Raw genomic sequence first — 22,491 nt, forward strand, 5'->3', positions numbered from 1 at the left:
TAAAGGCAAGGCGATAGCCAAAACCAAAGCAAATGCCAAGAGAGATTGGGATTTGACAGATTCCCTCACTCCCTCCCTCATTGCTGCATCTTTAAGCAAGAAAGAAGGCTGCAGTTGGAACTTGGAAGAAGCCCAGACTTGGGGCCAGCAGGGGATCAAAGAACTCCTGCTGGGGGAAGCCTCTGGTTCTTCCTCACATTTCTGAATTTTTGCTCTGTTTCTTAGGAGCCGGCGTAGCTCTGAATGCCAGCTCAGAAAGACTAGGAAGCAGAGTTGAGCCAAATTTGCTCGCCAGATTGCCTGGAAACGAACAAAAGGCGCCGCTTTGCGCTCTTGGATCGGAGGAATCTTCAAGAAATCGATAAAAGGTGCCTTTTTGGGGACTCGTTATATCACGGGAGCCTCCAAAGGCGCCATTTTTGCCACCTTGCGAGCTCTGGGGAGGGCGCTGATGCTTGCCATTTGATACAGCAGCGACAGCGCCGCCGGCGATGGCAGCGGAGGAGCTCCTGAGGAAGATGCGGGAGCTGGAGGAGGGCCAGGCCGAGCTCAAGCGGGAGATTTCCAAGCTCGTGCCGGAGCGGCAGGGCGAGCATCCCAACTCGTCGCGCCGCCCGCTGCAGCCGTCGCCGGCGCGGCGCGCCCTCGCCGTGCTCCCTTCCTCGTCGTCGCGGCTGCAGCGCGTGGGCCGCGTCGGGCTCACCGACAGGCAGCACATCAGGGCCCTGCACGCGCTGGGCCAGTCCGTGTATATCATTGCCCCCGGCGGGAAGCTCCTGTACTGGTGAGGTCTCTTGCATTTCCTGGGTTTGATTGTTTCTGCACATGGAGTGTTTGACGAAATGTCAGACAAGCGGTATGCAGAGGTTTAAGTGCAAAATATGGGAATAGTTCGGCAATTTTTGACAAAAGTGAGCGGTGTGAACAAATAGTGGAGGTACCAATGTAGTGATCAAAAGTTCAAATATGTTTTGATGCTAAACCACTCCTACTAATGTAGTGAACAAATAGTGGAGGACCAATATGTTTTTGACAATAGTGAGCGGTGTGGGCATGGATTTGAGTAAGCAGCCAGGTTTTCTAGTATTTTCTCCTTGGGCTGTATCAACTGGCTTTGCATACATTAGCCATCTGATGTACAGGAAATTGCAGTGGTAGTGGGAGGAAATCTGTTGCAGCATTAAGCAATGATTTGATATTGGAATGGAAGTTATGTCACTTAGCTAGTGTCAGTGATCATGCCGCAATGTTTCATTATATGACCTATGACTTTTGGAATCAAACTAATGGGGGTATTGGAACTCTGTTAACTTCATCATGATGGAAGTAGAGTAACTCAGGTTAGGTAGGCTTTTTTTTTTTCCTAATATCTAAGTGACAAAATTGGAGTCAGGACCTTGTCAAAAATATACATTTGGCGTACCACTTTAATTCTTTGTGGCTAATTGCCTTGGTTTGTTCATATACATTTGGCCGTTCACCTTGTCCAAGATATTTGATGCATCACTTGCAGCTTGCTGTTGGTTAATTGCATAAATTGTTTTATATGGTAGAAGTAGTTCAACATGAAAGCATCACGTTTTTTTGGTGGGTATAAGTTTCTGATTAATTGGAACATCATAAGGGAAAGTTCTATGCTGCTTATCTGGTCAAACTGGGTGATAATGGTGAACTTTTATGAGGTGGCTTTTATGACTTAGCTATGGATGTTATCAAAATATCTAATTTGTTGTATGTTATACATAGATGATGCAATATTTATTCTATTTATGTTTCAAAAATACTTACAAGATTGCATGCAAAATTGCTCAGATATTGTGGAAAACAGCTTGAATGTATGGTATGGGATTAACAGAATATGTAGAGAAAATGTTGGTCTTTCTTGTCTTAGTACATCGAGATCTAAACACATGGTATAGCTCGATACATGTAATTACAGTAGATCCCTTCATCCAGATTGTTGCTTAGTTGGCTCAGGAAGCATGTTAAATTATTAATGTTATATGAAATTTCAAGTATAACTCCTCGCTGTTTAATCCTATAGCTACTACCTAATTTACAAAAGGCTCGAATCTTATTTGTATTCTAGGAACCGTTATGCCGAGCAGATGTTTGGCTATTCTGCATCAGAAGCGGTTGGTCATGATGCTGTTGAATTATTGGTTCATCCTGATGATGTCAATGCAGCAAACAATATCATCCAAAATATATTTTTGGGGAAATGTTGGAGAGGGAAGTTTCCTGTTAAAAAGAAGTCAGGAGAACGGTTTTTCATTGTGGCCAATAACACTCCTTTGTATGATGATGATGGTAGCTTGGTGGGCCTCATTTGTCTCTCAGTTGATACACAGACATTGGAGGACATAATGGGCCCTTCAACTTCAATGAAATCGTATTCACATCCAGCAAAGCTCCGTTTTCAAGTCAACAATCGGCCTAAATGCAGTTTGTTAAACAAAAGTTCTGTTGACTCTCAGCAACCTCTCCAATCTTCTATCGCCTCCAAGATAACAACTTTGGTATGTTGTACCTCTGAATAGTCAAAGAAAAGACAACTGTTCAGTTGCAGTAGAAAGTTTCTTTTCTGGCATTTCTTCTTTATTTATGTCCTAGTGTACTGTTTTCTTGATTTTTAGAATAACAACACAGGCTACCAAGGTTACAAGTAGAGTTCGTTCTCGGATCAAGACAGGTCAGAACTGCAATGAACAGCAAAGCGGCAGCTCTGAGAGTCAATACTCTGAAGATGATTACAAGGAAGAACTGGCGTCTAGTGGAACAGACACCCCAAGAGGGGATGTAGTGCATGATGGTTTTGTTAAAGGAGAGAATTCCCCTGGTAAGTCGAGCAAAACGAGTAGTGATGAGCCAGGAGAAGGAAATGAAAGGCTTTACAAGATTACTTCAAAGGCAGAGGAATTATTGGCCAAGAAGGGGATATCATGGCCTTGGAAAGGGCATGAACATAATGGTACTGGCAAGAGTTACATGAACCCATCACAGTTTCATGATAAGCAAGAGAATGAGCAGATGCATCAGGCCGGTCCAGAGTCAATTGTAATTCCAGATTACCAAGATTCTGAGTGTGCCCAGGAAAGCAAATATGAAGTAACAGGTTCCTGGTGGTGTTTCAATAACGACAGCTTGAGTAGTATGGACAGCAGTATAAGTACTAATAGCAGTGCTATTGAAAGAGTAGACCATGAAGCAGATTGCCTAGATTATGAGATTCTGTGGGAAGACCTTGTACTTGGAGAACAAGTAGGTCATGGTATTCACTTCTCTCTCTCTGCAAATGCTTCTATTTGTCTGCAAATGTAGAAACACACACCTCTCTTGTTCACTCATGCTTCGAAAGATTTATACATGCATAAGGCCTTACTCGAGCAACATGCTAAATTTGTTAATGGCCTAAATGGGATACCAGAATCCCTGGATACGAATTTTACAATTTCTTAATAATCTTACTTCATGTGTCTCTTTGGCAGAATCCATATAGCTGTGCTTCCTATGTTCTTCAAAGCACTTAAATTAATTCCATGATTCACAACAGAACTGATAACATGAATTTGTACCTGATATGATGATAATGTTACATTTCAACTTTTCAATGTCTTGCATATCGTGCAGTGATGGTATTTTGCCTCCGTATGATCATGTGTATAATCAGACAATATGAACAGCAGTAAATCTTTTTTTTACCTGCTCATCCTATTTTCTAATAGATATATTTCTCTCTTGCCATTTACATGATTGGCAGGTTCTTGCGGAACAGTATATCATGCTCAGTGGTATGCCTCGGTATGTAACTTCTGTTGCATGAATATGCATGGAGAAATTTTATTCTTAGCAGTTGATTCTAGAATACCTATTTTATGCCTTTGTAGGATGTGGCGGTTAAAGTATTCTCCAAGCAAGAGTATTCAGAAGAAATGATAGATACCTTCAGACAAGAGGTAGACATCTATGTCACGTAGGCATATGAAGTTGCATGCTTTATTTTTGGATTGAAGGAACTCTATTGTATTATCGAGGTAGACATTTGTGCAGGATGTTGTAATATCGCTTTCTTGGCATTTCGCTAATCCGAGTGCGGTGCTTATATTTCAGTGTATTGAGTCGTGCAGCAAGCAAAGCATTCTTAGATTACTTGGTCACTATAGACCAGGTCTCACAACAAAGAATACTGACACTAGTTAGGTTTATCACTATGTCACAGAAACCAATCAGGATTTTACAGTAACTCCCATTTTTTATGCACTCACAAATTTAAGGGGTAAAGTGTGAGTGCTGGAAGCATCCTAAAATAATAATGTGTTAGTTCATGACATAACCTGATGGTGCCCTGTTCTACAGTCACCAGATAACTGAGTGGGATATACTTGGCATGCATGTGCTAGTATGTCTTTCCTTGATAAAACGTGAAGAAATAAAAGACGTGATATGACACAATGTTGACAATTCATCGCTCTATCTTTCGTTGATTGTGTTTCGATAGGATCTAGGCTATAGCCATATGCATTATGTTTGTTAACTCTCTAAATCCATATCCTTCGTATGCACAGGTATCACTGATGAAGAAACTACGCCATCCAAATATTATACTCTTCATGGGTGCAGTTGCATCTCCAGAACGACTTTGTATAGTTACGGAATTTCTTCCACGGTGCGTTGTAATCTCTTCCAACTAGAAGTGTCAGAACACCAAGTTAAAACTCAAGAACCATGTGCATATTCTTCTGTGTTACTCTTCTGTTGGTCTAATAGGAGTAACTTGTCTTGTTCGATTTAGATATACAGCTTTCTTCAAAAAAAAAAAAAAAAACTCAACTAGGGGGAGAGACGTCCACCCTAGCATTAATATATAGAAGGTGAGAATCAAACCCTTGTTGGCTCACAACCACGCCCGGTACCCAATGTGGGCTACAGCAATGTCTGCACTGAGGAGATTTTAGTGGCCTGCGTCAAGTTGTGAAATTTTAATGGTAATCACCTGGTTTTCTGAACTGGGCTGGGATTCTAAGGACATATTCTGTTTAATAATTGCTGGTGTAAAGTTTCACACATGTCACCTAGAAAATAAATGGAGATACCAAACCATAGAGTATCTACCAATGATGACAGAAATGGTTTGTCAATCTGACGCTTCCAATGTCCCTCACTTCAACTTAACATGGTTCCATATAAAGAGGATTAGTCTGCAGCAATCAACTATCCTAACTTCAATCATAGACCAATGGGCCATAAACCTTGATCTACTGTAAGACCCTTGGCTTACATTGCCATTATTCTACTGCCCGTGGATTTAGAGGACCTGATCATTAGGGAAATCCTTAATTTAAACGATTTATTTATGCACAAACAAAAAAAGAAATAAAATATGGGCCCAATACACTAGTATTTTCATTGTTCTTTGCACATTAGGAAGAATATACGGGTTTCAGTCAGTTACTTTGAGTCGTTCTTTTCAGAAGATTGATTCTGGTAATTCAGTAAAAGTTTACCAGAACAATCTTTTTCAGTGTTAGATCACTACTCTTAAGCTGTCATTATTATTCGTACACCACTTTCATGATAGCTGCTAAGTGTCCAATGTTATTTTTGCACTAACTGAACTAGCTTTTACGGTATTATGAAAATGAGTTTTAACAAGCTTTTACAGTTGTTTACAAGCACAAAAGAGCCCTAAGCTTTACTGTCTCTGTGTCGCAGAGGGAGTCTGTTCCGCTTACTTCAAAAGAACACCGGAAAGCTGGACCCAAGACGTCGAGTTCACATGGCTATAGATATTGTGAGTGCCTTTTATCTTTCCAGAAATTTCTGGGAAATTGCAGGTTGATAAAACACTGCAATTTTTGGCATTAACACGTTGAATTAACGGAGAAATAGATAAACATTCCTTGGTTGTGCATATCCAGAAGCATAACTAATAAACAGAGAAGCATTACAATATCATTAATTGTTGAAAAGCATGTAGCAGAGTATCTAACTTGTACTTAAACTTGCTACATCAGTTAGCTTCAGTGTATGAAAGCATGTAACATGGTATATAGTGTTGTGTTTAACACTGTGCTAAGCAATTTTCAAAAGCTAGTCACTCAATTAAAGTGATTTTTATGTGAAATATTGTTGGTCCAAGTTCAACCTATTTTTGATCCATGCTTACAGGGTCTCTGATCCGCTGGATACAAAAAATGAGTAATATTCTTGGCTGGATACAAGATTATGTTGCCATGTTGGTTTTAAAAAACCTTGTTTCTATTTTTTGCAGGCAAGGGGCATGAATTATCTTCACCACTGTAGCCCTCCTATTGTTCACCGCGATTTAAAATCGTCAAATTTGTTGGTTGACAAGAACTGGACTGTAAAGGTAACACTGGAATTCAATTTCTCCAATCACTGTGTTTTCTGTTCTCATTTATGTTGTTCAATCAGGTTGCAGACTTTGGTCTTTCTCGTCTGAAGCTCGAAACATTTTTGCGAACAAAAACTGGGAAAGGAACGGTAAGCACGAACGAAATTTACTTGATGAATATGGTAGATACTCTCCAGAAGAGTGAGATTATCATAAACATAGATGTACAACCTTTTCTGCCTATCCACTAAAAATCTGATAATTACCTTTTGTATACAGCCACAATGGATGGCTCCGGAGGTGTTACGTAATGAACCTTCAGATGAAAAGTACGTTCAATAAAGACATTATTGCAGATGGATGTTCCTCCTATCCATTCTAGGATTGATTGTTTCTGACCTTTTTGTTCTTGTTAAATTAGGTCTGATGTATACAGTTACGGCGTTGTTCTGTGGGAACTTGTTACACAGAAGATACCCTGGGATAATCTCAATACGATGCAGGTGCATTTTTTTCTATGCGTTTTTCTATTCGTCTTTTAATCATGCATGGGATAATCTCAATACAATGCAGGTGCATTTTTGCTATGTTTTTTTCTATTCGTCTTTTAATCATGCATACACCTACTTTCTATCATATTGTTTGGTGCATTTTCTCTTAACTGGGTAGAATCAGGCAGTCAATTTTATTGGGGGAGAACAGCCAGCAGTTACAAATTTTACTGGGTATAAATAGTTACAAATAAAACATTTAATGTTGTTTGCTTCTTATCAGCACTATCCTTTATGTCCGACTGCAAGATCAACACCCACATGCTCTTATCAGCGCATGGTTTTGTGTACGATTATTCAACTATGATTTCTAAGGAAATCTTTTTAATAGTTTTGTCTTGAGTTTACACAGCCTTGTGCTTGCTCATACAAGCAAATTTGACCCCCCATGCTGCAGGTTATTGGAGCTGTCGGTTTCATGGATCAGAGGTTGGACATTCCAAGCGATACAGATCCTCAGTGGGCATCAATGATCGAGAGTTGTTGGGATAGGTATGCATATGATTAGTGTGCAACTAAATTAAGTCTCTTCTTCGAGAAAATTGTAATTTTATTCTGATAAATAGTGAAAGATGCAGTCCCTCTCACAAGTGTCCTTTCTTTGAGCAGCGACCCACGGAAGCGCCCTTCATTCCTAGAGCTCCTAGACAGGCTTAGGGATCTGCAGAAGCAGTACAGCCTGCAGGCTCAGATGCAACGCGCGTCTGCGGATGCTCTGCTGAAAGGTGGTGCAAAGATGAGAGCTGAAGATTGCTAGCTCCAAATCGAATGGCACATGGCAGTGGACATTGTCGACAACCACAGAGCAAACATGGTGGTTCATTCATTAACAGCGTAGCACGCCAATCTGGAAGGCAAGCTTCGTGCATCTTCCTCGGCCGCTCCTGGAAGAGGGGCTAAGCTCAGAGTTGGAGGTTGTACCAGGAAAGTGGTGCATCCCTTCCCCGGTCTCAAGGCCTGAAGTTTCAAAATGTAGAAATCTTGGGCCAAGGCCACACTGCGGCTGAAATGAGAATGGCAGTGGTTTGTGGCACTGTTTTTTGTATTACGCCCAATTCGTCAAGGCAAAAAAATAGGGAGTTATTCATAAGTTGGATAGTCGGTTTTGATAACATTGTTGTGTGCATAACCTATAAATATAATAATAAAAATAGCAAACTAACCTAAATCAATGAGTTTGTCCTGTCAAATAGCCCAAACAACTAGAAAATAGAACAAAGCCAGGGAACTGTTCTGAGATTTTTTTATTTTGAAAGCATGGATGTGTTGCGAGTAGGATGGAGAAGAGATAATGCAACTGTTTAAACGTGAATACCGAATACGGATGCTTGCATTGGCTTCTTCACACAAATCCGTAAATGAATTCCAACTGGACCCTATGCAAATTTCACCAAAGGTACGGATGTGACATCAGGTGATTAGGTGAATAGAGAATGGTCCTAACTCCTGAACTAATAAAATTGGAACTGAATAAAAAGTATTACTAAGTATAAAATTATCAGTTTAGACTTTAGAATATACCTGAAACTTAAATAAATCACGGACAATATTTTTTAGATAAAGGGTAAAATCCGGCTTATTATATCCACTTACAAAAGTTCTTAGACTCTAATTAAAAAAAAAGAGGAGCCAGTGGCAAGGAGCCGACGAGGAGGCTGGAGCCTAAAGACGGGACGACGACGTCTGGGTCAACGAGCTCCGTCACCGGTCCTCCGCTAGATCGGTGAGGACGACTTCGCCAGTTCGCCTTCGACCCCGTGCTGCTCCTTATTCAGCGTCTGCGGCGGTCGTCCCCTCTCCATCCATCAGCGGCGGCGGCCCAGGTGTGAGCCCACTCCCTCCTCTCGAATCCTCCTCCAGCGATCCAATACGAATCAGGTGCACACGGAGCACTGCGGGCCGGACCACATCACCGTCAGGCTGGCGGCCGAGTTCACTGTCAGGTGCCCACGCGGGATCACCAACAGGCCGGCGGAGCATGACGCGATCCAACAGGCTAACTACACACGCGCTGGCGTGATTAGTTTCTTCTCACCGTCGGCAGGTACTCCCTTCAGACCATGTTCTTTGCGACGCCCTGGTGGCCATCATTCTCCCGGACTGGACGCGCATCTGCATCGTCAAGTCCTGGATTTACGGCATGGTCTTCCCCGACCTTGCCGAGATCGTGATGGAACATGACAAGCCCGCGCGTTCCGCAACTTCATCCAAGGCGACCTCTCCATCGCCGACTACTGCCATCGCTTCAAAAGCATGGTGGACTCGCTCGGCGACTTGGGCGAGCCAGTCTGCACCCTCGTCCTCAACATCAGTTACTTTGAAAACATGTAACAGTGTATATTGTGTTATACTTCACATGTTGTGCTATTCAATTTCATAAGTCAGTAACTCAATTAAAGTGATTTTGCTCTGAAATATTGTTGGTCCGTCCAAATTCATCCTATTTTTCATCCATACTTCTACTGGGCCCCCGAACCACTGGATACAAAAAGGGGGAAAAAACGCCTTGGTAGTTTGTACAGATGAGTAATACTTTGGATGTGTACAAGCTTGTCTCGTCATGTTGGTTTTAGAACACTTTGTTTCTATTTTTGCAGGCAAGGGGCATGAATTATCTCACTATTATAACCCTCCTATTGTTCACCGTGATTTAAAATCATCAATTTTATTGGCTGGCAAGAACTGAACTGTAAAGGTAACTCTGAAATTCAGTTTCTCCAATCACTGTATTTACCCTAGTTAATTTGCTATGTTCAATCAGGTCGCAAACTTTGTTTTTTCACATCTAAGCCACGAATGTTTCTAAGAACAGGAAAATGAACTGTAAGTTTGAACAAGTTTCACTCCTAAAATACTGAAATTGTCATAAACTTTGGTCTATAACCTTTTTCTGCTTATTTGCTAAAAATTTGATAATTAGCTTTTGTTTACAGACACAGTTGATACCAGGTGTTGTGTAATGAACCTTCAGAGATGAAAAGTAAGTTCAATAAAGACATTATTGAACATAGATGCGCCTCCTATTCTTAGGATTTACAGTTACTTGCCCTTTTGTTCTTTATAAATATATTCTGGTCTTGCGTGTACAGCTATGGGGGTTACTTTGCTGGAAGTTGTTACTCGGAAGATACCCTGTAATAAGGTACATTTAGCTATGCGTTTGTTTGTTATTCTCTTAAGCATTCGTACATGGACTTTCTATCATATTGTTTCATGCATTTTTCGCATTACTGGGCAGAATTGGTCAGCCAGTTTTGTTTGGAAGAACAACCAACTAGGCACAAACAATGATAAATGACCTTTTCTTCTATATCTGCACTGACCTATTGGTCTGCCTGCACAATCAACCCTCAAGTGCTCTTATCGGTGCATAGTTTTGCTTTTTCAAAGTATAATTATTTGGTTATGATTTCTAAGAAAAAGGTTCTTTAATTGTTGTACTCTATACCTGTGGTAGGGCGCCCTCATCTTGTCCTGCGCCTCGAGCAGGCGCTGGACGAGGTCGTCGAACTTGCGTCCCTAACCATCCAAGCTTGCTTCAACCACCAAAAAGCCTCTAGAGAACGGTCCCCGAAGAATTGCCGGTAGCCGAAGATCAGTCTCCCCCAATACCTTCTCTATTGTTCCTTCATGGATACTTCGATGATAGACCTTCGTACTGGCCTTCAATTCTCAAAAAAGGTACGATCCCTCCTTGGAGCGTCGATCTCTGCATCTCCTTCCTTTGGTTCAAGTTTCTGGCTGCTTGCAACCTTCACCAGATCAAAGTTGAAGTTGACTGTTGAACATGTTGGCTTCTTATTGCAATCGACTTTGGGAGGTTCATCTGACCTCTTCCAAGTGTCTGAATTGGATGATTGGATTTTCAAGTTTTGTGTCTCTTCCAAGGAAGTTGGACTATTGGTTTATCAATTGGGGATCTTCCAATGTGACATTTTCAAGGTGGTTTTTCATCTCTGTAATGACCGGGGGATTCAGTTTGCAAGATCCGTCCTTTCCTTAGCTCAAGGAATTAGTTCGGAGTGGACAACAGTGGTTTCTAAGAAGGCAAATCTTCATGGTCATCTGCCTTTGACTGGACCAAATCTAATTCCAGTTAGATCATCCTCTCCAGGTGCTTATGCTTGGCATAATCACAGGGGTTCTTTTTCTGTCTTTAATCGTTTGGGCAAGAATTGGGGCACGCAACAGCTTCCATCAGCGAAGAATACGGCATCTGGGCGATTTTCAAATTCAAGTTCGCCATTTACCGGAGTTAATTTGGGGCTTAATTTGGGGTCATCAATGCAAGATTCTTTTGCTATTTCAGCAAGGTCATCTCCTAATTTGGCGCTGGATTTGAATGCGGCACCGGCCTCTCATTTGGGCCGTCTGTCATGCTCTCGGTGTTTTTCTAATAAGCATAACCGGGCCTCATGCCTTCGGCCTGTTGGATGTGGGCTATGTTTCAGACTGGGCCATGTGGCCAATTTTTGCAGATACCCACCAAGGTTTCCTGGCCTGTCCATGGATAGGACTTTCTCCAATTCAGTTCCTCAGTCTGGCTGGGAAAATGCAAATGTCCACCGGTGGTTTCAATCCCGTAAGTCTATGGCGAATGGGCCCTCAACAACCATATCGCCAGTTGTAGGAAACTTCCAACATCTGGGTCGGTACCTCCTGGGTGTTCCTATCGTTACTCCGGAAGTAATAGTTCTTTGGCAACTCTCTCCTACAGCCGCAATCGCCGGTGCTGTCACTTCACCTTCCAAGCTTTCGTCACCGCAATCGTAGTTGCCTAGCTTCTCGCTGCCACCGCAATCCAGCCGCGGCGATCTCCCTCTCTTTGCTGAAGCGCATCCGCATTGTTGCTCGCTTCCCAACCATCAGTTCTTCTCCTTGGGTGACCCAACTTGGCGGCAGACAGAATCTTCGGAGCATCCGCCTCTACTCCCAATGGCGTACAGATTTGTGGATCCTACTCCTTTTCTTCCTCGTGGTTGTCAGCGACAGTTGATGGGCTTCCGTAAGCCAATGTCCAGGGTTATTCTTGGTGCTCCACGAAAAAATCAATGTGATGTGGCGATAGCAACCATCGAGCCCCTCCTGCAACAGCAGGTATCCTTTCAATCCATAAGAGATCTGCTCGATGACTTCTTGAGGAATCGGTGTCGAATGGGGGTCCATTCTATTTAGCCTTGCCCTTATGGTCAAGCCTATGTTCTTTTTCATTTTGTCCATGAAAAAGATTTCCTGATTGGTGGGGGCCCTCATGAGTATGGTCAGTATAGGATCTCTTTCTCTGATCATAATAAGGGATGGAATAATAGACTCATAACAATGAATTGTGAAGTCTGGATCATGCTTCTAGGCTTCAACATTGACTATTGGACAAAATCAGACTTAGAAAAGGCTATTGCAGAATTTGGTTGGCTTCTAGTTTGGGAAGAGGATCCTAACAATCTGGCCAGAATTGTTGCTAAAATAAGAGTTGTTGATCTCTCGGAGATACCATGGTTTCTTGTCTGTTCAGAGGGTGAGGATTTTGAAGGGAATTCATGGACTGCTCAGTGTGAAATTTTACAATACAGAATGCTAGGTAGGGGTCCTGCTGATGAAGGACAACCGCCAGATGATGTGGAGCCGACTCTATTTGACTTCTTTGGCTATGGGCAGCCTTCTGGGAACGTGGCAAATCCAGAGAATGCTAATCTCAATGCTAATCAGCCTGTTAATCAGGAGCCAGCACCACAATGGGGCCTCTGGCATGATGGGCCAGAAGCACAAGACAATGGGCCTTTCATTGGCCCACAAATAGCCCAAGAAGATCCAGTTGTTCCTATTGTTCAGGCATTACCTGCACCGAATCCTGTGAATCATGGCCAGGGAGAAGAAGGGGATAACCCAGATATTGATTTGAACATGGCCATCGGTGATGATTTGGGGGGAATTGATAATATGGCTCCTTCAGATGAGGCAGTCAATGATGCAGCAAATAATCAAGTGATTGAAGGGTCAGATAACTCTGACAATGAGTTCCCTATAGCTAATCAGGAGATGGAGCATCCTATGCATGTCGAGGTTTTCATTCCCCAAGCTGATGGCCAACCTGTTCAGATGGTGCAAGATGAAATAAATGAAAATGATCTGATGGGAGGTAATCAGGATCAGGATATACAGTTAGCAGAGGAGAATAATAATATTATGCACTTGGGTTATGTGGAAGTTATACAGCCTAGTCAAGATCCAGTTTGTGCTCAAATGGAATCCTTGTATCGCCCTCCTTCCAATCAGCCAAGTGCTGAATTCTATAGGCAGTGGGCAAGACATTTTTCTTCTGGATCTGATGAACCCAAGGTAGAGGTTCCTATTTCCTGGGCCTCGTTCTTTATGGCTCAACTGATTAACCCCGGGAATTTTGAGTGGGCCAAGAATTTCTTATCATCTCCAGCTTTGTAGTACCTGGAGCCTGATCAATCCCTGAAATTTTCGATTCCTATGAAATGCCCTTATTCCACAACAACAGCTTGTGCCAAAGCAACAATTACTGCCACAGTTGATAACAAAGGCAAGGATATCATATTTGAAGGTTCTGATAAATCTCTCATTGCGAGTTCCTCTGCTTCTCCCTTCATTGCCACAACTAATTCTCAGAGTACTGGGCCTAGGCTACTTTCAGCTGACTCCCCCAACAGCACACAGTCTTCTCCAGCTACGCCGGTTCAGGGGCTGTTTAAGAAGGTTGCAGCCTCTACTGGCCCATGGTCCAAGTCTTTACTTCAACAGGCCTCCATGGTGGATAAGGTAATTCAGGATGTTGTTGGCAATACTCTTTCTGATGATGAACTTCGAAGAAGTAGCAGGACTGCCAAACACAACAATGGATTTAAAGCCTCAGGATGTAAAGACAGAAATTGCATTGGTTGCTCGGTAAAGCCACTACTCTTGACACAGTCAGTGATTCGTAACCTGGGTGAGTCCTTCTGTAAAATTGAATCTACGAAGTTATCAGCAGTTGCTCTGAACAAGAAATCAAAGCCTGGAGCTCCCCTTGGTGGAAGGAAGCCAGCCAAGAAAAAAGCTGACAAGAATGAAGCTGAAAATGTCACAAAGGATCAAAAGAAAAAGCCTAGAAAGTAGTAGTCTTGGAAGGAGGATTAGATATTTTATTTTGCTTCTCAGGAATATACAACTTATATTTTGCTTTGTAGCTATGGGCTTTTATCCCTCTGGGAGGAACTTTCTTTTCTATCTTTGTACTGATGCTATCCATACAGTACTATGGTTGTTGAACTCTTGCTTTATATCTTTTAATGAACTCTATTCATAGCAAAAGATTCTGGAAGGTTTTGTAATGGAATGTCAGAGGCATTAATTCTGACAAGAAGTGGCATTCAGTTAAAGATAAAATTTCTGAGAGTAATTGTGACATCATTTGCATCCAGGAAACCAAGAGAGAAGCTTTTGATAGTCTCTTCATCAAAAAATTTTGCCCTTCCTCTTTTGACAAGTTTGAGTTTTTACTCTCACAAGGGGCCTCTGGTGGTCTTGCAATAATCTGGAAATCTTCTGTGTTCCATGGAGAATTGGTGTTCATGAATCAATATGCTATTTCAGTGAAGCTATCTTCTAATCTTATTGACTGGGAATGGATCTTAACAAATGTTTATGGACCTTGTTCTGCGGAGGGAAAAATAGCATTCATTCAATGGTTTGAAAATATACGGATGCCAGATGATTTTGACTGGTTGGTGGTGGGTGATTTCAACCTCATAAGAGACCCATCTAATAGAAACAAGCCTGGGGGTAATTACAATGACATGTTCAGGTTCAATGAGACAATTAACAACCTTGGCTTAGTGGAGATTCCTCTAAAATCAAAGCGCTTTACATGGTCAAATAAGCAACAAACACCTCTGTTGGAAAGGTTAGACTGGTTTTTCTCATCTAATTCTTGGGTTCTTAATCACCCAAACACAATGGCCTATCCTTTGGTGATGGAAACTTCAGACCATTCTCCTTGTGTAATCAACATTGCTTCTGATATCCCGAAGGGCAAGCTTTTTAGATTCGAAAACTATTGGCTTGAACATGATCAGTTCATGAACATAGTTTCGCATGGTTGGTCGGTTCCAGTACAGGAAACTGATAGAGCAAAAATTATTACTCAAAAGTTCAAGAATCTTAGGAGGATCCTAAGAGCATGGCAGTCTCAACTTTCAAATCTAAAGTCCCTCCTATCCAATGTGAAGTTGTCCCTCTCTTTTATGGAATTAATTGAAGAATATAGAGACTTGACTCTTATCGAATGGAACTTCAAGGTTCTGCTGCAGGAACAGTTACAAAGCTTACTCAAACAGCAAAACATCTATTGGAAACAAAGAGGATCAATTAAATGGGTCAAGTTTGGTGATGAATCAACAAAATTTTTTCATGCGAATGCTTCCATTAAGCATGGTAAAAGCTTTATTAGATCCCTAGCAGATATACCAGGGTCCCCAAAATATAACCATTGGGAAAAGGAAGTAATTCTCTGGGATGCATATAAAGAAAGATTGGGTACTTCTGAGTACAACTCTATGGTTTTTGATCTACAACAATTAGTGCACCAAGTTGAGGACCTGAGCTGCCTGGAGGAACCCTTTTCTCATGATGAGATAGATTCTGTTATCAACTCTATGCCAAATGATAAAGCTCCGAGTCCGGATGGATTTAATACAAATTTCATAAAGAGGTGTTGGCCAATCATCAGGCAGGACTTTTATGCTCTTTGCGACACTTTTTATTCTGACAATGTCTCCTTACGAAGTATAAATGGCTCACTAATCACTTTGATACCTAAAGTTGAAGGGGCAGCACATGTATCTGACTACAGACCTATATCCCTTCTGACCAAGCTACTGGCCAATAGATTGCAAACTGTGATCCAATCACTTGTACATATAAATCAATATGGTTTCATCAGGACCAGAACAATACAAGATTGTCTTGCTTGGGCATTTGAATACCTCCACTTATGTCACAAGTTCAGAAAGGAGATAGTCATCCTCAAGCTAGATTTTGAAAAAGCTTTTGATAAAATTGAGCATCAAGCCATGTTGACAATCATGAAACATAAGGGCTTTGGAGACAAATGGATTCACTGGATGGAACAAATCTTTGCCTCTGGTACTTCTTCTGTACTTTTGAATGGCGTCCCTGGGAAAAGATTTACCTGCAAGAGAGGAGTCCGGAAAGGGGATCCCCTTTCACCCCTTCTTTTTGTCTTAGGTGCTGACCTACTGCAAATTGTTGTAAATGACTCCAAAGACCAAGGCCATCTCACACTCCTAATTCCACTGACATACAGTAATGATTTCCCTATTTTACAGTATGCTTATGACACCCTAATAATCATGGAGGGATGCCCTAATCAATTGTTACATTTGAAGTAGCTCCTCCACAACTTTGCATTGTCCACAGGTCTAAAGGTCAATTTCTGTAAATCAATGATGGTACCCATTAATATCATAGAGGAAAAATTACAGTTCCTGTCACAGACTTTTGGATGTGCTATTGGCAAACTTCCCTTTACTTATTTAGGGCTCCCTCTTGGTCTTACCAAGCCAAAGATTGAGGAGTTTCTGCCTATGGTAACTAGATGTGAAAGGCGATTGGTATCCACATCAAATTTTCTATCAGATGCAGGAAGACTCCAGTTGACAAATTCAATTTTTACAGCCATGCTAATGTTTCATATGTGCACTTTTCTATTTCATAAGACAGTGTATAAACAAGTGAATAAATATAGAAAATGTTGCCTCCGGAGAAAATCTGATATAAATAATAGGCAATCTCCAAAAGCTGCCTGGGATCTTGTTTGTTTGCCAAAGAAAGAGGGCGGCCTTGGAGTGTTAAATTTGAGGACTCAAAATGAAGCTCTTCTTCTCAAATACCTCTATAAGTTCCTGAACAAATCAGACATTCCATGGATACACCTAATTTGGGAGAAGTATTATGCTTCTGGCAGATTACCAGGACAAGTTCGAAAAGGATCCTTTTGGTGGAAAGATGTTGTGAAACTCCTGGACAAATTCAAAGGTCTAGCATCCGTAACTGTGCATAATGGCAAGACATGTCTTCTCTGGCATGATTTGTGGAATAATAAGATCCCTGCACAAGACTATCCACACTTATACTCTTTCACTAGAAAGGTTGACATATCTGTCAGGAAAGCATATGACCTATCTAACTTGCATCAGCTTTTCAATTTGCCTTTATCGACTCAAGCTATGGATCAGCTACTTCAATTGGGTACAGATTTGAATGGAATTCAATTTAATGAGGATCAAGACTGTTGGACATATATCTGGGGTAATTCTCACTTCTCCTCATCAAAAGCCTATCATGTACTGTCTGGACATCGACAGGTGCACCTAGTTTTCAGGTGGCTTTGGAAATCTAAATGCCAGAGTAAGCACAATTTTTTTTTCTGGCTTCTGCTCAATGACCGGCTAAGTACCAGAAATGTCCTTAGAAGAAAACATATGGTTTTGCCTTCTTATTCTTGTGTCTTGTGTCAGCATAATAATGAGGAAACCTTGTTCCATCTTATACTGCAATGTCCTTTTGCCCAAGAGTGTTGGATCAATATTAGTCTATTTGCTAATCTGACAGATGAACCATACACAATCCTCACCAGCTTTAAAACTCAACTGCAAGTTCCGTTTTTTTATGAAAATCATTGTTCTCATGAGCTGGTGTATTTGGATGGCGAGAAATGATTGGATTTTCAGAAATATTACTCCTTCAGTTCAAGATGCTATGATGAGGTTTAGGACTGTTTTTACTCAAGTTATTCTGCGAGTAAAAGAGGCTCGGAAGCAATCAATGTTTGAATGGCTAGAGCACTCATTGTAATCTTTTTGATTTTCTTTCTTTCCTTCTTTGTTTCTTGATTTGTACTTCTACAACTGTTGTTCTTTTCTATTAATATATATCCAGCAGGGGATGATCATCCCCTCCTGTTTCATCAAAAAGAAAAAATTGTTGTACTCTCTACAGCTCGCAGTTTCTCCAGATTCTAGGAAAAATGGCATTGAGTTAACAGTATCCTTTTCTCTCACTCTTTCTCTTAGGAAAATCTGTGGATACTGAAAACTTCACCTTACGGCTTACCAGGGACATCCACCCCCACCCTTGCAATAGTTGAGCTGTGGGTTTCATTGGATCAGAGGTACATTTAAAGCGATACATATCCTCATGGGCATCCAGGATCGAGAGTTGCTGGGATAGGTAAGCATACTATTTTTCGTACGAAACAACTATGTACTAATTGTTGAGTTTATGTTTCATTCTGGTAATTGGCAAGGGATACTGCATCTCTGTAAGTGCCCTTTCTTTGAGTAGCGACCCACACTCCCACAGGAACGCCCCTTCATTCCTAGAGCTCCTGGACAGGAATATGGATCCACTCTCTATTATATTATCTTGAATCTACATAGAATCAATTAGTAGATTGAAATAGTAGTCTAATTCAACTGCTTTTTTTCGCTGCATCCACTTAATTTCAATCAAGTCAAAATCAAAAAATTCGAAGATAATTTTTCATTGAAAGAATCCATGGAGGGGGAGAAAAATAATACGCGAATAGACTATAGTAAAAGAAAAAAAGTAAAAGGAAAAAATCTACGAATCTTTCATGCTTAAAAATGGCCCGAGATGCTTCAATCGAGATCTTTCAAAAAAAGAACATACATTTTTTCTAAGAATAAGAAAATAGTATAAATGGAAAATGTGCGATATGTTGTGAATAGCTTTGTGTAAGAAAGTTTAATTTTCTTATGTATAGAACTTTCTTTTTACTCGCCCCTTCTTTTTACTCGCCACTTCTAGTAGAATAGAAATTCTAAATTACTATAATTGCCCTTTCTATTATACTGGAATAGATCCTATTTGTCAAATACCTAACGAAAAATTCCTATTTTCCTTTCATTAAGGTACGAGGACTTCTCATTCCACAAGAACGAAAGCATCTTTTCATTATGAAAGGTTTTTACTTGGAAAGGACAATGTTCCATACTAAAGGATTCGGGTCCATAACCACGAGTTCCAGTGTGCTAGATATTGTAGCACTTAGCATCGAGGATATTGTAGCACTTAGCATCGAGGCCCTATCCATTAGTATTCCACGTAAGAAATCCATTAAAAGCGGTTGAGCCTGCAGCCTCAGATACTGTGCAACGCATCTAGGGATGCTCTGCTCAGAGGTGGTTCAAGATTGGGGAACTCCAACGACTCAAAATGGAAATGGCTGTTGTGGGAAGGGCAGCTTAAAGGCTCAACGCATCTTCCTCGTCGGCTGCTGAGTTGAGTTGCAGCAGAAGAGTGGCGCATGGTTTCGCGGATCTCAAGCCTGAAGCTTATTCGAAGTGCAGTAATTTTAGGGCACTTATGAATTGAGACTGGCAGTGGTTTGCGGCACTGTTTTTGTATCAACGCCCAATTAGATATGCACAAAAAGGAATTGTTTATAAGTTGTATATGTCGCATTTGCGTATTTGACAATCATAGTGATAAAACTAGTAGTAGAGACTGACCGAAACACAAGGTGATCTTAAATTTTGTTCTCTCTTCATGACTGGTAGCATTGCAAATCCGGAAATGAACTCGAAACAAACTAAGCCCTTGTTCACTTCCTACAAAACTCCCAACTTTGGCACTATGCAAAAAGAAGATTCCCCATCACATCAAACTTGCGGTACATGCATGGAGTACTAAATGTAGACGAAATCAAAAACTAATTGCACAGTTTTATTGTACTTTGCGAGACGAATCTTTTGAGCCTAATTAGTCAATATTTGGACAATAATTCACAAATACAAACGAAACGCTACAGTGTTGCTACAGTAATTTGGCACCTCCCAAATTGGCAAAGTAAACAAGGGCTAACAGAATTTCCACAAGTATTTGAAAAGTAACAAAACATTCAAAACAAATATTGATTTTTAGAATTTCAAGTTACAGAACACCCGACTCATGAACCAATAGGAATGAAACTGGACAAAAAAATTGCTTGCAGCGAGAAAAATTATCAGCTTCAAACTTTGGAATATACTGAAACTGAAATATATATGAACAGGTGAGACGACATGATGCCCAGAGCTCCAGATTGGTCGGTACGTGGAACTGAAACAACAATCACAATCGTGTCCTTTCTCAGGCACCTTTTTTTCATATGAAACGGACACGCACGGCCGCACGCATCCCGCCCCCACCACACCACAGGTTTAGACGCTTGCAGCTAGCTTGCTGTTTTCTTCCTCCTCCGCCGCCGCCTCGTCGCCCATCCCCATCATCCGATCCGATGGCATCCACCGCCTCCCCGCCGGCAGCCAGGTACTCGCTCCCTCCGCCGCGCCCTCCTCCCACCCCCCAAATCTTACCGGGGTTCGGGGTTTATGCTTTGGGTTGGAATTTAGGATGGATTTTTTTTTACATGATGGTTTCTCGAATCGATCTGTGGTGGTAGATGCTAATAGGAATAGGTAGTTCGTGTGGTCTGTTGCGCTTCAGTTTTCTGTCATGTTTTTGTGTTGGGGACGAGTATCTGTAGATCTGGACGCGAAAGATTGATGATTTCACAGGCAAATGTGTAGGAAAAAACTGATGATGCTCCACATGTCTTTCCAACTTTCCATGGGAGGATGAAATTTCACGAACACCATCGAATTTTTGTGGGATACCATCTGCTGAGTTGTCCTTTTTTTTAAAAAAATTCTTGCGGGGTTTCACAAGTGGCGATTGATGTGAATTAATCTAGAATGTATATTTAACCCTCTTGATAGCCTAGTACATCGCTGTCACTCATAACTTTGGTGAATTGATGTAGCTGGAACCCTGTTGGATGCTTCAGTAACTCATACATGCGGTCCTGACTTGCAATTTCGTCTTGCTGCTGTGCCCAGTGAGCTGGATTCTCATCTCGTCGTCTGGGACGCTAGTGCCGAAGACATGGAATTGGCCGCTTGGTTCATCGATTCGACTGCTCCCCGTCACATGACTGGCAACCCGAGCCTTCTCACCGACCTAATACATGTGAGCAACACGTTTGTTGATGCAGGGATTGGCAAGGGAATGCAGGTTGGTGGCATTGGGTCTGTGAACAAAGAAGCTGTTGTGCTCCCTGACGTGTGGTTTGTGCCCGGGCTTGGGCTTAGTATGAACCTGGTCTCGGTGGACCAGCTCACCGCTGACCCCAATCTGATCATTGCGATTGCTGGCACTGGGTGCAATGTCACGAAGATGAGTGATGGATCACTTGTTGGTAGTGCACATCTGAGGCCTGACAACAAGTATGAGGTAGACTTCTTGAGAATTCAGCAGAACTAGGTGCCTTGTTTAGCAGAGTTGATGCATAGAGGCAGTATCACATACTGACTTGCTTCAAATGGATATGCTTCTTGGGAAATTGGTACGTGATTGGAAATTCTTTTTCCATAGCTGGTACATTTCAAGTATATGACAAGGTCTGGATGTGAATCATGTGATATGTCTAATAAAGTGTTCACTTTGTGCAAGTTGTCGGTATCTTGTGGCCCTTTGATGATTCTGGCTTTGCTATATGTGCACTTCTACTGAATTTGTGTGTGATGTCTGTCTGCATCCTAGTGGTCCGACTATCGGTGTATCGTGGGACCATTTTGATTTGCTCTGTTTAAGGCAGGAAATGTTTGTTTGATGAATGGCTATAGTTCTGATGTGCTGTGCTGTTGCATATTCCCCACGCATTTTGGAAGTGCACTTTCTAAAAGGGTGTAGTTGCACCCAGGCTTAGCCTGGCGTCATCCTTAATTAGTGCTTAACTTTAGCACTCCGCTTCCAACTTTGTGATGCTATTTTCTTCCGTCTAATTACTACCCTTGAAATGTTCTTTTGCATTGTCTGCTTAGGTATGCCTCTCGAGTGTTGATCTGTTTGTTTTTTTTCTGTCAAAATGTCACTGACGACAATATTGCAGAGTGTTTTGGACATATCATTGTATAGAGCATTGAGCACTAAACTATACTACCAGAAAAGAACGTGCTTGAAGGTTTAAAACATTTAGCATCACTTTCGAAAGAAAAACACGCAGCATCACCACAAAACATCCAAATATATAATTTCGAATTTATTACTAAATGACGTTTATGGAAATAGTCAAATAGATATTGATCCATGGGGTCAGAACCCATGGACACAAGTCAAACGCCTGACATGCGCTAGTTTACGCCCACGGATGACTGGTCTTTGGTCTGCGGGGTGTAACTGACAGGTGGGGCCTAACTCAAGGCCAATGCTAGCAGTTGACCATGGACCTGGTTTATTTAATAGGGCACTAAAGGTTAACCACGCGTGACCCCAAGAGTGGACAGCAAATTTCATGGACCGAGCTGAAGAAGGGCTCTGCCATGTGGGTGGCGCTCTCGCCGGCGGCGGGGCTCCGGGAAGGTGTGTTAGCTTCTCGATGGAGTTTGGCTCTTTCCCGAACTCATAAGCTGCTCTAGAAATCGATCTCTGCACATCGTCCTCCTCCAGGAGCCAACCTTGAAATAACCATACCACGTGGAAACACAAAATAACCATGCA

At 41.6% G+C, this 22,491-nt stretch overlaps 1 protein-coding gene and 1 long non-coding RNA gene across 8 annotated transcripts; both read left to right on the top strand.

Moving 5' to 3' along the window:
- Positions 1–8,074, top strand: LOC101757926 (probable serine/threonine-protein kinase DDB_G0271682). 4 transcript variants are annotated; one of them, XM_004979912.4, is made up of 14 exons: positions 1–368; positions 472–784; positions 2,090–2,519; positions 2,650–3,271; positions 3,761–3,801; positions 3,888–3,956; positions 4,566–4,666; positions 5,713–5,791; positions 6,272–6,370; positions 6,436–6,504; positions 6,635–6,684; positions 6,777–6,858; positions 7,304–7,398; positions 7,516–8,074. In XM_004979912.4, exons 2-14 carry the CDS (start codon positions 492–494, stop codon positions 7,661–7,663), a joined length of 2,178 nt encoding a protein of 725 aa, XP_004979969.1. In that variant the 5' UTR covers positions 1–368; positions 472–491; the 3' UTR covers positions 7,664–8,074. The 4 variants fall into 4 exon arrangements, with proteins under 4 accessions (XP_004979969.1, XP_012703459.1, XP_022685226.1 ...); XM_012848005.3 differs by having other exon boundaries at positions 475–784; XM_022829491.1 differs by lacking the exon at positions 7,516–8,074 and having other exon boundaries at positions 6,777–6,928.
- Positions 8,075–8,539: 465 nt separating this feature from the next.
- On the top strand, positions 8,540–21,443 carry LOC101758624. Of its 4 annotated transcripts, none has more exons than XR_002678732.1 (6): positions 8,540–9,601; positions 9,840–9,886; positions 9,996–10,048; positions 18,003–18,159; positions 20,006–20,262; positions 20,832–21,443. It is a non-coding gene; the product is annotated as an uncharacterized LOC101758624 (long non-coding RNA). The 4 variants fall into 4 exon arrangements; XR_215711.3 differs by lacking the exons at positions 20,006–20,262; positions 20,832–21,443 and adding an exon at positions 18,864–19,432 and having other exon boundaries at positions 8,543–8,729; positions 8,951–9,601; XR_002678733.1 differs by lacking the exons at positions 20,006–20,262; positions 20,832–21,443 and adding an exon at positions 18,864–19,432 and having other exon boundaries at positions 8,547–9,233; positions 9,504–9,601.
- Positions 21,444–22,491: the final 1,048 nt, after the last annotated feature.

Source organism: Setaria italica, chromosome VIII (assembly GCF_000263155.2).
Source record: "Setaria italica strain Yugu1 chromosome VIII, Setaria_italica_v2.0, whole genome shotgun sequence".
In the NCBI taxonomy this organism is placed as follows: Eukaryota; Viridiplantae; Streptophyta; class Magnoliopsida; order Poales; family Poaceae; genus Setaria; species Setaria italica.

Excerpts from the sequence above, each read along its gene's own strand:
- LOC101757926 (XM_004979912.4), top strand. The coding sequence starts at position 492 with ATGGCAGCGGAGGAGCTCCTGAGGAAGATGCGGGAGCTGGAGGAGGGC. Across the intron at positions 4,667-5,712 it reads GTTACGGAATTTCTTCCACG|AGGGAGTCTGTTCCGCTTAC; the intron begins GTGCGTTGTAAT and ends TCTGTGTCGCAG. Across the intron at positions 6,505-6,634 it reads CAAAAACTGGGAAAGGAACG|CCACAATGGATGGCTCCGGA; the intron begins GTAAGCACGAAC and ends TTTTGTATACAG.